This window comes from Erigeron canadensis, chromosome 4 (assembly GCF_010389155.1).
Source record: "Erigeron canadensis isolate Cc75 chromosome 4, C_canadensis_v1, whole genome shotgun sequence".
NCBI lineage: Eukaryota > Viridiplantae > Streptophyta > Magnoliopsida > Asterales > Asteraceae > Erigeron > Erigeron canadensis.
In genome coordinates, this window is record NC_057764.1 from 26,350,578 (window position 1) to 26,373,213 (window position 22,636).

The 22,636-nt window shown below is 30.6% G+C and overlaps 2 protein-coding genes across 2 annotated transcripts; one reads left to right on the top strand and one right to left on the bottom strand.

Annotated features, from left to right (window-relative positions):
- Positions 1–11,155: 11,155 nt before the first annotated feature.
- LOC122596211 (uncharacterized protein At4g00950-like) lies at positions 11,156–15,617 on the top strand. The gene is made up of 2 exons (XM_043768750.1): positions 11,156–11,945; positions 15,345–15,617. Exons 1-2 carry the CDS (start codon positions 11,256–11,258, stop codon positions 15,423–15,425), a joined length of 771 nt encoding a protein of 256 aa, XP_043624685.1. The 5' UTR covers positions 11,156–11,255; the 3' UTR covers positions 15,426–15,617.
- Positions 15,618–18,415: 2,798 nt separating this feature from the next.
- Positions 18,416–20,439, bottom strand: LOC122598064. Its single transcript, XM_043770675.1, has 2 exons — positions 20,296–20,439; positions 18,416–19,664 (listed from the first exon to the last, which is right to left on the bottom strand). The coding sequence occupies exon 2, from the start codon at positions 19,632–19,634 to the stop codon at positions 18,624–18,626; it is 1,011 nt and encodes a 336-aa protein (XP_043626610.1). The 5' UTR covers positions 19,635–19,664; positions 20,296–20,439; the 3' UTR covers positions 18,416–18,623.
- Positions 20,440–22,636: the final 2,197 nt, after the last annotated feature.

Consider the following 22,636-nt stretch of genomic DNA (forward strand, 5'->3'; position numbering starts at 1 on the left):
TTATAAAGATGAAAATTAATATATAAACTGATTAGGGTGATGAAAAAGTAAAAAGTAACTAACATAAATCAATGATAGATATAAAATTAAAATTAAAGAACTTAAGAAAAATAATTTGTAGAAAATAAAGAACTTAAAGAGTTTTTAAAAATAAAGAAAAACAATTATGACATCATAATTTTTAAAAAAATAACTTAACAAAAAATGTTAGCATGTCACATAAGGAAAAAAGTTCTAGAAACAGTTAGAAGACTAGGTTATACAGTACATTTCATACTAAATTATTACTCGTATATTAGTTGAGGATGAAGGTTTGTTGGTTATGATAAAAAAAAAAAAAAAACACTCAAGTAATTGAATATGCAATATGCAATTTTATATTACAAAGTGTCTGATTCTGTTACGTTTTTTTCTGCTTTGCAAGTTGTCCAATCAAATCACAACACAGAAATTACGAGACCAATCAAATCGCAACTCAAAGATTATGATTTGGTTCAATGTTGACATCTTATTTAAACCTAATCCCAATTCCCCAAGTACTTGGTAGCGATTTATTCTAAGCATGAAATTTAGTTCGCCGGTTTGTAAAATGTAAAAACTAGACATCTTAAAGGTATCGAATCGTGTTTTTCATTTCTCTCGTTCTAAAGTAGATATAATTTAGTAAAGTTAACATAAGAAGTAGAATAACTTAATTCTTAATTTTTATGGATGTGACGTTTAATTACTTATAAAAATTGTTATATCACTTAAAACAAAAAAAAAGGTAATTGGATAGAAACCTCTTGATCTCATGTACTATTTTCTATTAAACTAAAACATAGTTGTTCTAACAATTTATTAACCAATCACATCGCTCGCTTTCACAAAATTTTTAATTTGACTTTTTTTAACTTTTTATTATCTAAAACCTATAAATATTAATATAATATAAATGTTGCTCTTTTTTTTTAAGATAACTACCTTAGAGTAATTATAAATTAATATAAATATTCCTTAATATAAATGTCCACCACCATCTATCTTAAGATAACCACTTTAAGATTAATTATAAATTTTTTTTTTCTATCATATAGATATATATCCAATCGAATAATAACTAATATATATCTAATAATATGTTTTGTCATATAAATAATATTCAATTGAATAATAACTAATATATATCTAATAGCATGTTTTGTCATATAAATAATATTCAATTGAATAATAACTAATATATATCTAATAGCATGTTGTATAATATAAATATGGAATCAATTGATTAAAAATAAATAAAATTTGATGTAAATATATTAACATTTTAAAAACCACTTTGATAAACATATTTTTAAAAAGTATTTAAATACAAAACTCAAAGTGTTGATATATAGATCAATTTTTTACTACTCAAAACAGTATATTAAGTTTTAAACTATAATAAATTAACATTTAATATTGATAACGCCGTAAGCCCCGTGTATTAAACACGGGCCTAAAAACAGTTGAACTAATGACTTATTCACCAATCACATCGCTGAATTTCGTCAAATTGATTCTCACTTATGTCATCGTAAACCTAATAATCATTATTAATATTTGTATAAAAATTCTCACTAATTTACACATAATTTATACTCCCTCCGTCCCACTAAACTTGCCCACTTTTATATTTTTAAAGTCAAACTTTACGAAATTTGACCATAGATTTTTTTATTTGTTTATATATTAGTCGATAAAAGTTATACCAATGAAACACACATCTAAAACACAATCAATTCATATAACTTTCCACAAACATTATATAACACAAACAAAAATATTTATTGTCAAAGTTCATAAAGTTTGACTTTAAAACTATAAAAGTGGACAAATTTAGTGGGATGGAGGGCGTACTTTTAGCCCTAGATACTTAATTTATACTTTTTACAATATTCAGTCCCATCAACTTGAGAAGGTTATTTTAATTATTCATCATTTAATTAATTAAATTACTTATTGACCAATCACAACTTTCAATTTTCTTTAATTGTTAATTTTAACTAATCTTGATTTTTATTGTAAAAATAAATATAATTACACGACTAATTCTATACCTAAAGATATATATTATATATTTAAAAAACTATTAAAATTTTATAGCATTAAATGTCGACTACACTCCTATCCATATGTATAAATATTAAATTAAAATTAGATAATTATAATACAATAATTACATATCAACTTAAAGATAAATATTAAGTATTTAAAAAACTATTAAAAATTTACAATAATATTTTACAAATAAAATACAACGTTCTAACTTCAAACAAATATGAACTTCATTCAAGATTTTTGCTCTATTTCAATAAATAAAAAGTATAATTTTCTTACTTTACATGTATTAACTTTTTGTATCATTAATGTTCACAGTTAATTATTATCAAAGCATTTAACAATAATAATATTGTAAGTCTCGTGTCCAGTATTGGACACAGGTCTAAAATATAGTTTGGTATCTAATAATCCCCCAGCTAGGCTAGTATTTAGGTGAATCTCAATCAATTAATTATCACCTGATTATCTCAAGTTTGTCTTTGAAAAGACTCGAACCCGGGACCTCTCCTGAAAAGTGGCAGATGGTGGCCACTAGGCTATTCCCTAGTGGTTGTATCACTTAAAACAATGTGATTCGGTATTTGTCTCTTTTTTTTTTATAACAACTAGGATTTATTAATATGCTTCGGCAAGGTGCCTAAGCAATAAAAAGAAGATACAATTACAAAAGAAAAGAAGGACTCATCGCTCATACAGGCCATGAAAAGCTAGTTTTTCTATCACGAGTAGATAACCAACAATAAGGAGAAGAAACGATAGATTGGAATACGTCACCACACGAGTCATCATTAGCCTAATGAACAACCTGATTTCTGTGTTTCCAAAGTGACCACCACCAAATAAAACAAGTAGCTTCTAAAAGTCTTTTGAATCTGGAAGTAAATTGTGAATCATGAATCCAATCTAAGAGCGACTTCGGGCTAGTGATAGGCATATCAACATGAAACCACTTCACAAAAAGCTGAGCAAGTCGAGTATAAAAGAGGCATTGCGAGTAAAGATGCTCAACGGATTCAACATTATGCTCACAAAGAGGACATGAGATATCATTAATGTCTAAACCTTTTCTACTTAGATTGGAACGAGATGGTAGTCGATCCCCTTTATTTCATTTTAAAATAAAATTTATATACAACTAAAAAACCTTTTTATTTTAAAAAGTTTTTTAAAATAAACTTATCTTTATACTTAGATGTTCCATTATGTATCATCAGATTTTGTTTGGTTAATGACAATGCCTTATTTCTAATAAACTTAATAATTAAAAACTTAATCATTCAGTAGAAATCTGAGCTAGATTTGAGCTTCCTCTCATTTCTTTCATTTTGCAACCACCACCTCCTCTAACGTCTCCCTTCTCCCCCCCCCCCCCCTCCATCACTGTTACTGCTTCGTCTATTTTAATGATATAACATCCAGGATCTACCTTCTAGGGTTTTCACAAAGAGAAAAATATAGATGGTCTCAGAATTCGTTTTTGGTTTGATCATGGGAGGTGGCTTGACGTAAAACAGATAGTGGATTTGTTTTTGTCTTTTGTTGAATCTTTTTCACGGCTCGATAGATAATTTGATAAGCTAATGATTTTTTGGAGGTGGTGGTGTTAGCGGTAGCAACGGCAACACATAAAAAGAATGAGAAATTGGTGACTCATATTGATCGGGGATGTCAAATAAATAACTTTATTCCCTTATCCCTTAAAATTACGTTTTTTCGAATGACCCTTCCTTATCGTTGTATAAGTTATCAATTAAATAATGATATACTTAAAGTAAAGGGTGGAAGCTAGCGAGAATGTTTGTCCTAGATCTATAAGTTAATATTAATTTATTAAAAGACAAATGTCTTCACAAATTATAAAAACTAGTGGTTTTGGCGCTGCGTTGTGGGGATTCAATTTTTGTGTTGATACAGTAACACTACTTTTATCTTTTACATTAGCAAATGTATAACATCATAAAATATTAATTGGTGGTATATGGCTTTAAACTGAAGTAGCGTACATATTATCCCCTAATAATCATGGTCTCCACGTTCAAAAAATGGAAACGTACATCGTCTCCTACTGTAGATTTGAAAGTGGAAAATATGAATTTTCTTTTGTCTATTCTTTGGGGACCCAGACAAATCTTTTGAGAATCTAATCGGTAAAGTGCAACTAAAATCAATAAAACATGTTTTTCACGGATTATTGCTTTCTTTAAATCTCACAATATTTGATTTTGATGATGTTTAGATATAGAAAATAAGCTGTATTTAAATTGATTAGGGATATGTTTAGGAAAAATGACTGGTTAAGGCTGGAACTTGAAGCCGAGGGTTAGGAGCTGTGACTTTTGTTTTTCAACTCTACTTTTTATGTTAGAAATCTTTAAAGGTTTTTGGAAACATTTTGGGGCTAGTCTTTTTTTTTTTCCCTCAAAAAGATATCCAAACGAAACTATGTATATGTTTGACAAAAAAAAAATTTAAGCTAGAGTTGCAGCTAAAGTTTGAGAACCAGGGAATCAATTTGTTGCACCTAGGCATCTAGCTCTAGCCAATACATAAATTTTGTGAAAGACAAATAACTAGCCACATGCTTAATATGTCTATCAAGATGTGCATGGCTTGAATGAAACCAAATACACCGGTCAATTTGAACTAAATACCTTAAATTCTTCAAACTATGGTTACTGTTTGATGTGTGATTTTAGAACCTAGTCCAGTCGTTTAAACCAGACGGGGCCATTTGTAAGCAAAGGCTAGGTTTTCACGTGTTTGGAGTGCATCGGTAAGATCCGCGTGATTCATATATAATAAATGTAACTCACGGCTTCAAGTACCTTATTATAAATATAAATAAAATTGTATAAATATGTCTTATTTAAATCATAAAAGTAGTCACATGTAAAATAGTACTCCGTAGTCCGTACTAATTACCATTGTTTACAAGTTTAAATAATTACCATTATTGTAACAACCCGATAAAGCGGAATCTTGAGAGTTACATACTAAGCATAGCACGCCATGGAAATTAAGAAGAAACAAGTCTAAATCCTTTAAAAGGATTGGAAATCCATACAATTCAATCAATTACAAGTACCAAAATCATAAAAATGCATAAGGAGCACGACCATCAAACATTAACAAAATAATAGTTCAAAAGATGGTAAATGATCCTAAGCATAACCCAATATCGGGAACTATGAATCACGAATCCAAGAAATAGTCCAAGTCCATCCTAGCATGCAAAGTATCAAGCAATCATCCAATACGTTTCTGGTTTATCTGTTCACCTGAAAAGTGTACTAAAATGTGTCAACATAAAGTTGGTGAGTTCTTAGGTTTTAGTAACAAAATCAAGTGTCGGGATATAAACCGTTATCGATAGATGAGGATTAGAATACCTAATCACGTCACGTCAATACAAGACAATACAATAAACGTCACGTCACAATAATCATCAATATAAACGTCATAACATGGGCTCAAAACCCTTATCCCGAGTATGATCATGCCGGGTGTGGATTTGTCAATCCACCGTCACGTCAATACATAATATATATATATATATAACATACGTCATACGTCACAAGCATAACGTCATAATAAAGTGGCCACGATCATACCGGGTGTGGATTCGTCAATCCACTGTCACGTCAATACATACTAGTAATATATATACGTCATACGTCATAATCATAATCGTCACATATAACCGTCACATATAAATGTCACATATAAATGTCACATAACACGTATCACGATCAATCAATTAGATATCTAACGTCTCAGTTCATATCACAACAAATTGTATCATCCGACAACCGTTTAACCACGAGTACACTTTCCACCCCAAATAAAGTAAACGTAGGGGCTACGAAACTCACCTTGAGGACAAGTTAAGATTGAGCTACAAACGTAAGATATTCGTCACACGTTCACAACTTATAGTAATACATACATACATACATATTAATATACGTTCATACGTTCATGATTCGAGACTCGTTTGATCATAAGAGTCCAATATGATATTTGTTGGGTGGCTATGAGATTAGGGAGGGATGTTAGAAATTGACTTTGACATGGATTAAAACGAGTTAAAGACATAAAAGAAGAAAATGGACAACAACATGGTTAAGAATGGTTTGACTAAAAAGTCAAAATTGACCAAGAGCATCCAAACTCAATTTCGACATTTAAAAATCCGATTATGTGAGATTCAAGACTCAATTCGACATATAATCATCATGAATGAACATAACAAACATAACCCCTTTCATAATTTCGTTCCATAACATCACTTTAGACTCAAGAATCGTTCTTGACCCATTTTGGCCTCACAAAACCCTAATTCGACATAGACCTTGATTTGAAGAGTGTTAAGACATGTTTTGAGCTTAATTTGACATAAGTAATGTGTATGAAACTAACCCATACTTTAAAATCATTCCATAACCTTAATTAAGTCTCAAATCCGATTTTGACGTAAATTATCCAAGTTATCAACCCTAAAATCGACCCATTAAGCTTTTGAACCAAAATATGACTAAAGGTTGTTTAGGTCAGACTTGAAACATGATTATAAACATAAAATGGTGGATTTGAGATGAGTTTTACTTACTAAAATTACCTTCAAAGAGTCAAACCCGAGTTTGAGCTAGATGGAAGGATTTCTTGCACTTTGAGTTTCAAAAGTTTGATATGATGTAGTAATGATGATAATGATGTTGATTCTTTCACTATCTAGCTTCAATAACATTAAGTGATGATGATTTTCTAGAGAGAGAGGGAGATGCAAGAGTGCGTGTTTTTGAGTGTTCTTGCATAAAGTAGAGAGAGAAAGAAAGATAAGAAATGGATGGGTGAGAGGGGATTCAGTGTAAGATAAGGGGGTGTGGGTGCCAGTTTTAGATTTCATCACTTTTAGACTATTACCAAGTGAATTAGTCTATTTTTCGATTCCAGCACTTTTAGACTATTACCATGGGAATTAGTCTTATTCTGTCTATTTCTCATTTTTGTCACTTTTAGACTATTACCTAGAAAAGTAGTCTTAATCTGTCTATTTCTCATTTTTGCCACATTCAGACTGTTAGAAACACGAGTTATGCACATGAAGGATGAATCCGAAAAGAAAAGGCAAATGTTACATGCATAATTAACGAAAGTCAACGGGTCCATCACCACGAGTGTTACAATTAATCACATAGTCAATAAAAGTCAAATATCGTGAAATAGGTCAAATTCGCGAATGTTACAATTATTGTAATTTCTCAACTCATAATTGTATTAAGAAATATGTTAAATGAAACGGTTATGGTTTCACTTAACGTACCCTAAAAAATGTACCTTTAGATATTAAAGTCTCGCATCTTGAAGTGTATTATAAGTGTACAACTATTTAATATTGCAGTTTAATCAAAATCCTTCTTTGTATTAAATAGATTAAACACTTCATTAATTACATATATCTTCAAATAGCTTTGTTGTCTTTGAGGGCGATCAAATTCAGAGAGTTTGAGCCAAAAATCCTATGAATTGAAGCTTTTTAAAACCATAAATTTAGATATGTTATAGCGTTTTAACTTCTTACCTTATCAATAACTTATGCTTAAAACAATAATTTATCAAATAAGATTGTTTTGGTGAGTATTGCATTTAGTATTTTTAAGCATGTTCATTTTTTGAGGGATCGAGTTCTAGCATGTGACTAACAATTGTTTCCTAATGTTGATTTATTTTTCTGTGTGTGATGACAAAAGTTGTTCACATGTAGCTGCAATTCATTATATAGTCAAGATTGTATTGTAAACTGAATTAATTTATGATGTCAACTTTGAATTATCACGATTTTCAGATTTTCTACCTCCTCTATGTGCATTTAAATGTGATTAACTTATGAACTTTGTTAGCCACTTTTTAATTAAAGACTATATTATCATCAGAAACTGTTATGAGATGACAATGTTAGATAATCCATCATAGATAATTACCGAGTCATCGAACTGTAAAACTTTGCAAAATTAAGCATCACATTGGAGACTTGGAGTCATGAAGAGCAATTCTAAAACTAGTTTGCATTATAAAACTTTCTTTAAAGCATAAACTAAATACAGGGCCACGGTCCAAATGTCCAATAGATGTATTTGGGCCAGGGTGTACTTTTTCAGCACAGATGTGTTTAGGAGCTATGTTACTGTAAGAGTGTGTTATAACTGGATTGGGCCATTTTTCCGCTTCTTTCTTTTCTGGCTTTATTTGAGAACATAATGTTAACTTATTTAACCCAATAAGTATCAAACCATATTTTAAAGACATACATATTTTATACCAATCTGCATTTTCATTTTGATTTCTACTAATATGATTTTATTGATTTATGCTCAAAAGGATCCATTGTCTTATCCATTCAATTGAATGAAGGTATTTAAGAATTTTAATACTTTTCATTTACTCAAAACACAATTGGTTTCCTAATGTCACTTCAAGCTAGAAACTAAATTACTACTCAAACATAACTATCCATCAATTGCTCTGACATTTTTTTCTCAGTAAAGAAAAAGATAGTACATGTATTGAACTCATAAGACATCAACTAAACATTATTAGTGGTTGGTGATATCCTTTCACCATTATGAATTGTGTACATTAATTTATATGTGAAATATATTATATTATTAAGTCGCATCTTTTATGGCTTGGTTATCGTGGTAATCTTTTATAGTTGCTGTTGAAATAAACGGTGACGAACAAGAGCCGATTTCATACGTAATCCATATTTAATTTGTTGTTGTTGGAGTTTTATTTCACATTTAAGACTAGCTCAAAACAAGAAAGTCAAAGAAATCTATATAACAATAACAATATTTAAATAAAAATAGACGTTGTACATCAATGTCACAATGTGGTTTTTAAAAAAAAACTTATTTTTTTCTCTTTTATGTCCTTTAGTTTGAAATAAAACATAACACAGATATAAATATTTAAAACAAATATAAAATATATAAAGAAAAAGACAATCCTTTACTTGAACTTAGATCTAGCTTTAATATCTTTAATTAAGTTTTCTTCCAACTTTATATGTCAAAAAAGTAAAGATGGAATGGATGGTTTATAAAATTTCCTTGTATATGATTCGAATAATCAATTGAACTTTTCAAAATGATTCAATCTTTTATTGTTAATATTTTTAATCAAATAAGTATCATAATCTAATATGACATTAATAATTCATTTGGTAAAAGTTCATATCATTTGAAAAAAAGAGTTTGGAATGCAATCTCAGTCATTTGTTGAATTTATAAATATTTAGGATATATAGTTTAAAAGTAACAATAAAACACATTGTCGTTAAAAAAATTACAAAAATGTAAATGTCATTTTCATACTTTACCAATGTTTCTATTAGTATATTTCATTTAAAACCAACCACAATATTGCCATAGGTTTTTTAAAGTCCATTTAACATTTTTTCGTATGATCGTATATCCTAGAGAGCAGAGACACCCACTGTCAGCAATTAAAAATTAGGTTTTGTAATCTTAAGGTATGTCTCTGGAGACACCCTTGCCTCTGGAGACAAAGGTCATGGGTTCGATTCCCATTCCATGTAAAGGTTGAAGGGTCTTTTCTATTATTTAGATAGAAACTGGAAACAACCTCTTTACTTAGATAGAGGTAAGGTCTGCCTACATCTTAACCTTCCCCATACACCGTTGAGGTATTGGGGCTCAAAACCCGCGAAAGGCAGCATTGAGCAGTTACTTACTTACTTTTCTAATCTTAGGGTATGTCTGTCAAAAGTAGATGTAGCTAATAGCTGTAGTTTTTTGTTAGAGTTGTAAGCTGTAGCTTTAAGGCAATACTGTTAGTTAGAGCGTTAACTTTTTAGAATTGTTTGGTATAGTAACTGTAACTGCAACTTTTAGAGGTATTTGTGTACTTTTAATTACTAAAAGCTTCATCGAAAAGCTAAAACTCCTGAAACGCTACTTCAAGAAGCGTTTCATTTTGGAGTTTTTTCTTTCAAATAAAAGCTAAAACTAGTTGCATACAAACAAAGCTTTTAACACAATAGAAGTTCTTTTAAAAAAATTAAAAGCTAAAGCTTTTAAAAAACTCTTGAAAAGCTCTTACTAAACATAACCTTATTGTTAACGTTTAATTATGACTTATGAGAAGTCAGGATTGTAACTTCAGGTTTAGTTTCTCGGGAAAAAAAGTGAAAACAACAACAACAATGTCATATAAATACAACTAGCTTTAGGATATGGTGAATAAAATATTAGATTCACTTATCTACCTTTAACTGTATAAGTTTAGTCAAATAATTTCTTCATCTAGCATAATATATTCATAAAATTTCATTTTAGCTATTTCAAATGGGCAATTTAAACACACTAGCTGATTAACCCGCATATTATGCGAGTACCTGAATAAAATTTGAATTTATAAAGGTACAACACAACGAACGTGTTTAGCTTCTTATTATGTTGGACATTATTATATTGTATATTTTGAATGAGCGATGTTAAAACTACAATTTGTTTAAAAATCATAAAATATAACAATTATACATCACATTAGCTATGTTAAAAATCTAATGATAATTCAAATCCTATATCTTTAGCTCCAAAATGGTATTGTAATAATTAATTTTGATCTACAAATTTGTTTCCTATTTTAATAGAAACCTTCCACGATTATTTCTAAAAAAAATTAATATTATAATATTTTGAAATAAGTTTTCATTTATTTTTTTTATGTCCATTTTTAATTTTTTTTAAATGATGTCATAAATTTATTAAGATTGTATATTAAGAAGTCTTATTTATTAAAGTGACATCATCACAATTTTATTTTATTAATATAAGAGATATCTTCAAAAGTAACATATTCATTTTATGAGCATTAATAACAATAGCAAGATGTAATTATGTAAAAATCATCATTCTTTTCGTTTTCTAAACTAATTAATTATATTTACCTAAAGTCAGCAAGACATTCTTATTCTCATTTTCTCAACTTCCCGCATGCACAAGTCACGTGACTCGATAATGTTGGCCTATTTTTGTAGATGATTTACACATTATTCATACACACACACACTCAAACGCACACAAACAACAAAAACACCTTCTTATAAAAAACACACTTTTTCTCCCTCCCACAATCTCAACAAAAATTCAATGAGATCCGATGCAGAACCCGACCCGTATTCCATACCCAAACTCCCACTCTTCTCCATGTCACTCCCACACATCTCCGAACCATCAGGTATGTTAACACCACCACTCCAAACCTCAGCTTCGGTCCCATTCCAATGGGAAGAACAACCGGGTAAGCCCCGACCCTGTACTGACCTTATTATCCATCCAACTATAACCCGACCCGAAAAATCTTTAGACCTTCCTCCAAGACTAGCCATGTTGGAATCTTCAAAATCATGTTCCCCGACAACTGTACTAGATGGTCCCGGAGATCTTGGAGGTAAATCATTGTTTTTGTCGGCTTCTTGTAGGTTTAGTAAGGAGAAACGACGTCGTTGGCAAAGGCAAAGGTCATTTGATAGTAGTAGTTGTAGTGGTGGGTGGAGTCCTAATTGTAATAATAATAATAATGATGAGACTATGTTACTTGGTGGTAAAAAAAATGAAAATCATCAACGTTATGGTGGTAATAATAAAAGTCTTTTTGGGTCATTTAGATTAATGGGTGGTGTTAATAAGTCAAAAGTTAATGATGATGAGAAGGGTAATTTCGTCACTTCATTGGATACAAATCATCATTTAGTTGATAATGGTGGTTTTGAAGAGAAGAAAATGAAAAAGTTGAAGAGAAATTTAAGTTTATCAAAAGTTACAAGGTCTCACTTTTGGGTAAGTTCTTATTATGCTTTTATGTGCGTTTTTTTATTTTATTTTATTTTATGTTTTGCATGTATAGTCAATAACTTTGAAATTATTACTTGCACATTATTAAAGATCTAGGGATTTGGTCATTTTACCTTTTTTCTTTCAAAAATAGAAAGCATTGAATAAGGATGCAATTGTACTAGTAGAAACACAAAAACGGGAAAATAAGTTAGAACTACATTAATGAACCATGTGGTTAGAAATTGATACAGATTATAGTTTAATTATGCTGTTAGATATATGAAACTTAAGATTAATGACCATGTGATTAGGAACTATATATAGTTTCAAAAATATGTTTGCAATGATTAAATTAAGTGTTGTGTTAGTAAACTTAAGAAAAATTAAGCACCACATCTTAATTTAATTATTAAAAGGAAAAGATTGTAAATATTTTAATTCGTCATATCTTGTGAAACAGCTGAAAGAAAATAAAAATACAGGGGAATGGGGTATTTAATTAGTGAAAAGAGTTTTAGTGCTTGATTAGGTACATATTGTGATCTATACGTTGTAAAGCTAAAGGAGTCTGTATATGGATCGTATTTGCATTATTTATCTGCACGTTAGTTAAAGTTAATAAAGAACAATGTCATGTTTTAGATTTTTGTACTACAAATTTGAATAAAAAAGGTTTAATTGATTAAAATACGTTTTGTCTTCTTGTTTCTTTTTATTTTATAATCATCTTGACATTTATTGCGTATAATATTATTAATGACATGTCCGTAGAATAATATGTTGACTGTTAATCTAGTGAGAAGACATAAGTATAGGACACAAATGAACTATCTATTCATTCTAACCATACAAAACATTGAGATAAGAGAAATGATTAATTTCTACTTATATTATAAAAGCTAACTCTTTTTTAAGTTTCAACTTTCAACTAACATATACATGGTAAAACATAATGTACCATACATGAATAATTTATACTACTCGTCGCCATACACCACTACAACCCTTTATCGTCACCACCGCTGCCGCCATTACATAGCCACCACCTCCACTATCGCCGCCGGCCCGCCGTCACTATCACACGCCACTACCAACCATCACTGCCCATCGTATCGAACGGGTATCGTTCTAGTCAATCCCCGTTCTAGTCAATCTAAAAAGATAATCTGGAAAAGATAATTTTCATATCATCAAAGTTTAACATACGTAATCTAATCATTATCTATTTTCATTTACACCTTTTAGTTTTTCATATGACATGATTTTGTGATTAAAAAAACTTTTAAGTTAATTTTTCTATGGGAATTAATCATTTTCCTAAAAATAAATGGGTAAAAGTACTTGCAGAAAATTTATATATCATCTAATAAAATAAGAAATATTTCCTAGCTCTAAATAAAAAATTTTAAATTGAAATCGTCACACATATTTTATATCTTTATTTTTATATATATTAAAGACAACTGACCTAATAACTTATTAACTAATCATAACTCTCGATTCCATCAAATTGATAAATGCGGATGTCATAAATCTATTTTTATAATATAAAACTAATTAATTAGTTACATAAATAAATCAATAAGTTAGTTTTACTCCTATATCCATACTTATGTAGATAGCATTGTACCCGCGCGATGCGGCGACGGTTTGGTGGTGACGACGACAGGTGGTAGTGACGGCGGTCGTGGTGGTGACGAACTGCTGTTTGTGGTGGGTGTAAGTAATTGATTTAATGTAATTGATATAAAGGGTTGTGGAGATATTTTATAAGATAATGAATTGATGATGTAAATTAATTTATTAAGGGTAAAATTGTAATTTTACATCTAACATTTTTATGAGAGAGAAAGTGATAATTATTATAATATAATATAGATATATCCTAATAATACAAATAAAATTAAAAAATATCTTTGTGGTCTACTTAGTTTAACGGCAATATTTATATCTATAAAAGTATATCATTATCTTATATGTAATTGTTACATAACAATTTTATAAGCGCCATCTTTATTTATTTATTTTTTCTTCTATTCATGACATTAAATTTTGATTTCAAGGTAAACTTCAGATATTAATTGATTCCAACAGTATTATGCTCATGTTCAATATATCGGTTCAATTTTTTTTTCTTTTATCATAATGTGTTTTACATGTTTTAATGCATGTTTTGAAGTGGGTGAAGCACTTAAAAGAGGGTATCATTTTTTTAGAAGGGTAGAGTAGTAACAAGTTATTTACAAATTGACTAGGGGTATTGGTAAATTTACAACCCATGACTAACGAAAATAAAATAATTTTCTTTTTGTAAGATATCAATGAAAATTTAGCCAATTATGTAATTAAATTTAAGATATTATTTTTCTAAAATTGTTCGTATAAAGGAAACTCTGTTACACCATCCGGCCTTGATATGATTTAGCATTCAGTATTAACATTTAAATACCTTAATTCCTTTTTCAAATACATTTTTACATTTAACGTATTAGTATTTTCTTTCCATATACTACTTTTTATATTGATAATAATATTATAAAACACATGTATATGACATGAGGCTAAAATCTAGTTTATCATCTAATAGAATATGTTACATCACCATCTGTTTTATACGAGTATATAATTGTCAAATCATATAATTAATAATAATAAAAATAGAAAAATAATATACATCTAAATTATAAATTTATATGCCTACATATATGATTAAAAATATCAGTATAAAATGACGAGGGGAATAAAGGGAAAAAATGGTATAAAATAGTTATATACCAAGCCTATAATTGTTGGTGACTACACAGTCGAAGACTATCTGTTGTCATTTTTCACAATTATATTCTAGTTTAATGTACTGTAAGATAAGCGGGGTGTTTGCTTTTTACTATTGAGTAAATACTGTTAACAAAGCATTTTCAATAAGAATGAAAGTTAATCTTTTTTAATTCCCAAACCTATAAGTCTCTAACCCAAATACATCCCATATACGTAATAAATTAATAATCATAATCTAATCTAATATGAATATCTGATGAACTTTATTGTTATTGGGAAGTCATCGGTCGTCCTATTTGACTATTTGCCGTTTGGTGATTTAAAATAGATAAAATTATGATTATGATATTGGTAAGTCAAGCAATAGAAAGAGTATTAAAGAAAAAAAATAGTAAAAGTGGGCCGTTTGAGAAGAAAGTGAGCCAGATGGGCCCAAGATGTTTTTGGCAGGATAATACGTCAATCATATACGCTGGCACCGGCAGGCTAGGCACGCCATTCACTACTTTCCCAAACTTTCATTTTTTGGCCCTCACACTAAGCCATTGATGACATTTCCGGTCCTTACACAAAAAATAAAGTGATTTTGAATATTGATTAATGGTTTTGTACTTTTGTTCTGTGTAGGTGGCTATCTATGAAGGATTTAAGCATGTAGTAGTTCCATGGAAGAAGAAACCGAAGAAGGAAAGCGTCGATAGTCTTTGAATTGATTGTCTACCACGTGATGCCGTGATCATTTGATCTGGTTCATCTAGACTCGAAAAGAGCTATGTTAACCAAATGGGAGATGTTTGTCGTGTAATTTGATACAAAATGTGTTATGTAAATTCATTATTATTGTCTTTGTGTGTTATGAAGGTATAATATCAAGATTAGCATTTGTTCGTTGTTCTTTCATTTCATTCCATGATATAGAAATAGACTTGGGTGAGTTTACGTAGGGCTGTAAAAGAACTGAATAATTCATGAACCGTTCGACGAGAAGTTCGTTCGTGTTCGTTCGTTTAGTTAAACGAACGAAAATGAACAAAGCTCTTGTTCGTTCATTTACGTTCGTGAACATTTAATAATTTGTTCGTGAACGTTCGTTCATTTATGCTCATGAATAGTCGTTCGTGAACAATAGTTTGTTTATGTTCGTGAACATTTGTTCGTTATGTTCATTTACAAATATAAATATTTGCTTTATATAATATATATATTTTTAGTACCTAACTATTTAAAAAAAAGTTTAAATAAAAATACGTAATTTATAAATATTTCGTTCGTTTGTTTTCGTTCATTAGTGTTCGTTCGTTTGTGTTCGTGAACAGTCGTTCATGAACACAAACGAACGAACATGAACAAGTTATTTTGTTCGTTTATTTGTTCGTGAACCGTTCGTTAAGTTAAACGAACGAACATGAACAAGGTCACGTTCGTGTTCGTTCGGTTCATTTACAGTCCTAAGTTTACCCAAGGTTTCAAGTTCGAGTCTTGGGGTTCTTATTTCAAAGAAATTTTCCATGAGGAAGCGGTGAACTCTAAAAAATCTCTAGTTAAAATTGCCTGGAACACGTTTGAATCGAAAATTACTTAAAAAAAATAATAATATAGAAATAGACGTGGCATAGAATGGAGGCGTCAATTCAGGAGTTATGTATGCATAAAAACCAATGAGTTTATATACAAGTTCATATGAAATTTACACTACTTTTATTTTAAGTTACGGAGAAAGTTTTTTTTATTTATTTTTAAAGTATGATTTAGATAGATATGTAATTATGTTTAAAAAAATTGAATATATATGTAAATCTCCCGACGGATATTGTTGAGCCCATTTTGTGAACTTACAAAAAGTGAAATCAAATTGTCATTTTATTAGCCTATTTTGTAGCATTTATTGTTGTGGGATAGGGTTTGCAAAAGGAAGACACTAAAGTTAGGCGTAAATTAATGAAGGCACGTAGAGAATAGGAGGTGTGATGTGTTTATTTATGCGTAGGGATTATAGCATCAAGGTTCTCTATCAATGGTGACCCAATATAGTTATGAGTGGGCACATATTGGCCAAAACCAATAAAATCAAGTAAACAAGATCAGCTGGAATGGTTGATCATGTTTTTGAGTGTGTATCTATAACCATCCTAATTTTTCCAAGCTCTATTTATTTTTTTTGATGGGTGTTTAGATTAATCCAAAAGTCAAGATCATCTCTATAACTTTACTAGTAAAGTTAATTTCAACTTTATAAAAGATTACAGCCTTCCAATCTTCTTATATACTCGTAGGCTCGTAGCCCATTGCAAACTTATGCACTTTGTCCTTCAAAAAAGGTAGAAATGATTGGGTTTTGAAAAGTGGAACGACTTGCGCCATACGACATGTGGCGTAAGGAAGTGTTGTATATATATAGAGGAGGAAGAGAAAAAAAAAATAAAAATCAGATTCCATGTACTCTTCTCGGTCCACGCAAAAGTCGAAGAAATAAAGGGCGACCTGTGTGGTTCGTCCAGGGGGCGGTTCGCCCAAAGGGGTGGGCGTTGGGGGCGACTTTGGGCGAAAAAAGGCTGGTTCGTCCCCACTCCCTTCAGTTTTAGTTAAGCAATGATAATATGCTATAAAAGAACATCAATCTTTTTGCTGACATGCTCTTCTATAGATGATCTAATGCTCCCTCTTAGTTGCAGATGCCCATCATGGCATCATGCGCTTTATGCTCTGGGAGACGCACGTGCTACAATGGCCAGTGGAAAGAGTCGCGATATCATTATTAGTACTGGCCTAATAATTATTTGCTTTCTTTTTCTCTCTTTTTTCCGGCTAACTTCCTTCGAGATGGACACATTACAATTTACAAATATGCTTTCTTAGTTCTACACTGTTTGGGTGAGAATCAAGCATCACTACAATCATCATTAGAACCGGCACAAAATCAGGCGTCTGTTTTTAATATTTTTTTAGTTTAGAACTTATATAAGGTCCACATTTCTTGGGCCAGACTACTTTTTAATGGATATTATGGATTCGGCTTGTTGATATTTACTGTGGCAAAAGTAAGAACATTGAAGACTCAACTTACTATGGCTCTACCTGGTCACATTGTATTGTATTGTATTGTACTTTTTGGTTAATTTGGAATGGTTCAGCTTAATCCGCTTTAATACGTCGAGGTTACTAGTTTGATGCACACATTTATTCCTAAACTGAGCCAAATGGAAGTATGGAACCACACAAAACAGAGAGGGATCCTGTTTCGATTACCAGGAAACGTCGTGTCTGACTCTGATGTACGCGGCTTAACCGCTATTTCCGTGACTGTTTTCTATAAAATGTTTTTTTACCATCCCAAGATCTTTATTCACTGATGTTCGAAACACTTATAAGACCTTCCAGGATGCCTTACCACTTGGCCAAATCAAACCATACATACGTCTAATATATGCTACTCTAACTGGTACGCCTCTAAACTCTCTACATATACATATAACAAAGAGTGTTGCCTAACCAATGTCGGAAACTTAAAATCTTATAGAAATTCCTTACGATGACCTGTAATGTTGAATCAAGAATTCAAGACTTTGATATCTTAAACAATAAAATGTCAACATGCCAAAATGCCCAGAACAAGGCTTCAAACTTCAAAGAAAAAGTTGGATTGAGAATGACTGTACAAAAATGAGTGATGGAGTGAAAGAAACAAATCTTGATCAATATAAACACAATAGAAGACTTCACAAATTCATTTCCCCCAAGTTCAGATAAAAACACAATCCTTACTAAAGAATGAAAAATATGGACATGAATGAACCTAACCAAAGCATTGATAATCAACTGACCCAATCTTGAAATTGACCCGAAAGATGAAACAACTATACATGTATGCCTATTAAAGAACCTAACTTTGTACACTATCTTTGAGCACTAAATCAACATCCATCCAACTGTCCACCCAAGAAGCAAACCAGCACTAACTATCCCCAAACCCATAACAAAAACAACAGCATATTTTCTTATATCATGTTCATATAGCCCAAACCCACGTCTAGTTAGTGATCTTTTTCTCTTTGAAGGTGCCGCCTTCTTCAAATTCTTGTGTAGTTTTCCACTTTTGGAAGGCATTGGATTGCTAGTTTTACTCTTCATTTGGTAACAAAGGTTTTCAAGCTGTAGAAGATAGACCCATTGCCTGTATGCAAACAATTGTGATGCTTGCCTAAATAGGAGCTTGATTACATGCTCTTTCTCTGCATATGCTTGTTTGGCTGCATTTTCTGCTTCTCGTGCACGTGTTTGAGAATGACATAGGGCTTTTAATATCATTGACTTGCTCGAGTCAATTTCACTGACGGGCTTGCTTTCAACACGCTGCACTTGAACTTGTGAAATGCCATTTTGACAACATTTGATTTTTTGTTGCTTTGAAATCAAACCCTTCTGCATAGGCTTAGAAAGATCACAGTTTTTGATAAAATCATGAGACTTAATCGGAAAAAGTGGATCAAAATGATCTTTTTCAGCCTTTTGCAACCAAGGAATTTCAACAGAACCCATGTCTACAAACTCATAAGACTCTTTTGAACCCGAATTTATACTACAAACATCTTGATTTTCGACAAATTGATGAGATTCTGGACCCTCTAACGCACTAACTTGTTCACCAGTCAAGCTCAAACCCCTTTGATGTATATAATCTGGCTGCGATTGAAGCCACCATATGGATTCACCAGAGAGATTCGAATAAAAAGATTTGTCATCCTGAAGGAGGAAACCATCATACACATATGTAGTGATATCTTGTTTTGTGTCTACTTTAGATATCAAAGATGAACTTGATGGACAACATGCCAACTTAGGAGCTCTTTTTGCATCTTCCTGAATGATATATCTATTTGCAGTTCGTTGCCAAACCGCCCTTGCTTCGGCTGCAGCCATCACTCAATCACCTCTTGCATAAATAACACTCTGATAATATAAAAAAGCATCAAAGTTGAGTACTTGATTCATTCATTTCAATAGAATTACAAAATTCCCCTTCAGAAAATCCGAAAAACATAAATATACACTAATATTTGAACCCACATCATATATTCAAAACAAACAACTAAAGAACTTATCATTATCATCAAATAATATTGAACACGCCAAAAAAGGGAAAGGGTACATAATTCATAAATGGTCATGGGATACCAGACTAAAGACTAGTCATATCAGAGAACCTATCAAGGTGTTTCATCAATGTGTAAAGAATTGGACTTTTTTGCAAGATAAATTCAAGAAACATAAACATAAACGTATACTAATCATACTCTAAATAAGATAATTAATACAGGGAATTAAAGATCAAACCTTTATGTGATCAAATGGCAATAATAACTAATATAGATATATAAAAATGGAAACACATCATCATATTGATACATATGCAGGAAATACATATATATTTGATTAACAAAAGTGCACTAAATCTAGATAACATAATCAAATAGTTATAATATATTAACATCAGAAGATTTGATATGTATAATATAATGACTATATAGATATAGATTCCATATAAAGATATGAAATGTATAATGAAAGTAAAGAATCTTACCAGAGAGATTAATGAAACAATTGTGTGCTTTTTTTGATCATGAAACAGGAATTAATGTTCTTTCTATTTAAAAAATGATGTTTAATGATCATGTTTCGAGAAGAAAAAAAGAAATGATCATATTGTATTGTTTTCCTTGGAGTGTTGGTTAGTTATTTATGTGAAATGGAAAAAGAGTAACAATAATTTGTATTTTAGAAAACGACATCGTTAGGTTCAACAAATGAATTTCCTTTAAAAGGACATGTAAGTTTGGGACTTGGAATCTGGTTATACAACGTGGTTAAACTTACACTCCATAGAAAAAAACATTTTAGTGGTGTTTCAAGTTTCAACATACATTTTATAATTTAGATTTATTCTTCTTAGAAATGTTAAATTAATAAGTAAAAAACTTACAATAAAACAAAGTTATTTATAATAGGGTAATGATATTCGCTATCATATTTTTTGATACATTTATCATCAGTATACATTAAATAGTTATACAGTATACATAAACTATTGTATATTATGATAAATACATCAAAACTTTTAATACTAATATAACTTTTGTTATAATAAGGTTTTGATATGACGAGCACAAAACCACTAATTTAATGTGTGTCACTCTTCCGCACTTTAAATAACTTTTATTTTTTACCTCTTAAGTTTGAGATGTAACTTTTTTTTTTCTTTCCTTTTTTCTATCATAACTATTTTCCTTGTATGTTTAAAGGATTGTGTTACAGTGGGAGGTACATAATCCATTCATCTGAAATTTTCTGAATGTTCAGAAGTTAAAATGATAAGGTCTCTTCATCTTTGGAAAAAAACATGAAACTAGATAATCTGCTGCTGAGACAACACTAGATACGGTGATACATACAGGTGTGCATATATCTATGGCCATGGGTAATGGGTGATATATCTCAATGACTTATATATATATAAATTTTTTTAAAATAATATCATACTGTACGTCTAAAGTCTAAACTCCAAAGGACATCAAACCACATGGCAGAAGTAGAATAGAAGATACACGGACAATAAGGAATTGGTATAGTTTTCTATTTATTTTTTTCCTTTTTTGAGTTAAAGGAATAGGATCATAAGTTGGAAATTGGGAACATTGATCATTTAGAGAAAGAGATAAGAACAAATTTAGTGTAACTTTATTCCATTTTCTCTTTTATCTTATTTAAACGAGACTTAATTATTAAATATTATTCAAATATATATGCTCCACTTTGTTTTGCAAACCTCACTTCTTTCGTACGAGATATCATCATACTTTCTATTTTAAATATAAGTTGGTACCTAAGTAGTTAATTACTAAAATAGCGGTGTAGCGGTCAAGGTCCGCTATATGCTATATTGGTTATAGTGGTGAGATAGCGGTGGTATAGCGGTAATGAAAATATTATGCAAAATCTATATATATATAATACTTAATACTTAATATTTAATAAAAAAAATCAATTAATAATTTATACTTAATAGAAATAGCAAAAGTCAAGCTTAAAAGTGTCAATATTTGAAACATTAGTTAAAAATTAGTGCTTCTTTCAAGTTTTGGGCAAAAAAATAAAATAAAAACGTTATAACACCGCTATTTTACCACTCTTTGAACCGCTATGAGTGACGAAGCCACATATGTCTTTGGACGGGCCAAGGCCCACCCCAAACATATATTAGCACTAATGATTTACATATGTAATTTTATAAGATTTTAACTTTTGCTTGTATTTGCCCATCCCAAAATCAGATTTTGTTTTTTGAGTTTGTAAAACTAACAGAATATATATACAATATATATATATGTATGGGGATGAGAATATAAGGCTGTCGGGTATCTAAGCTTAAGTGTGGAACACTCACATATTGTTTTTTTAATCCATAAAAATCATGGGGCTCATGCACTTATTCATTATACAAGAAATAATAAAATATTAGTATGTGAGGGGTTCCACCCCTAAGCTTAGGTGTCGGACAGCCTTATATTCCCTTTTCCCTATATATATACACACATTATGTGTGTGTGTATATATATATAAGCTCGTTTAAGATCGCAAGCTTAATCGAGTTACGTATTTAAAGTTCGAGCTTGGGCTCAATTAGTAACGAGTCAATAACTAAGCTCGAATTCGGCTCCAACTTGTTTAGACTCGGTTCGAAACGATCATTTTACAAATCGGATTCGAATACTTCTCGAGTAGGCTTGACTCATTTACACCTTTAATTTTGGCCCATCCAAAGTATAAAACTTGGCTCCGCCACTGACCGCTATAGCACCGATAGCGGTAAAATAGCGCCGCTAATAACGGGACCGCTATTTTACCTAAGGTCCGCTATCCGCTAT

What these genes read in the sequence shown, in the direction of transcription:
- LOC122596211 (XM_043768750.1), top strand. Translation starts at nt 11,256, where the DNA reads ATGAGATCCGATGCAGAACCCGACCCGTATTCCATACCCAAACTCCCA. An exon ending in TTACAAGGTCTCACTTTTGG is followed by an intron (nt 11,946 to 15,344) that starts GTAAGTTCTTAT and finishes TGTTCTGTGTAG; the next exon opens with GTGGCTATCTATGAAGGATT.
- LOC122598064 (XM_043770675.1), bottom strand. Translation starts at nt 19,634, where the DNA reads ATGGCTGCAGCCGAAGCAAGGGCGGTTTGGCAACGAACTGCAAATAGA.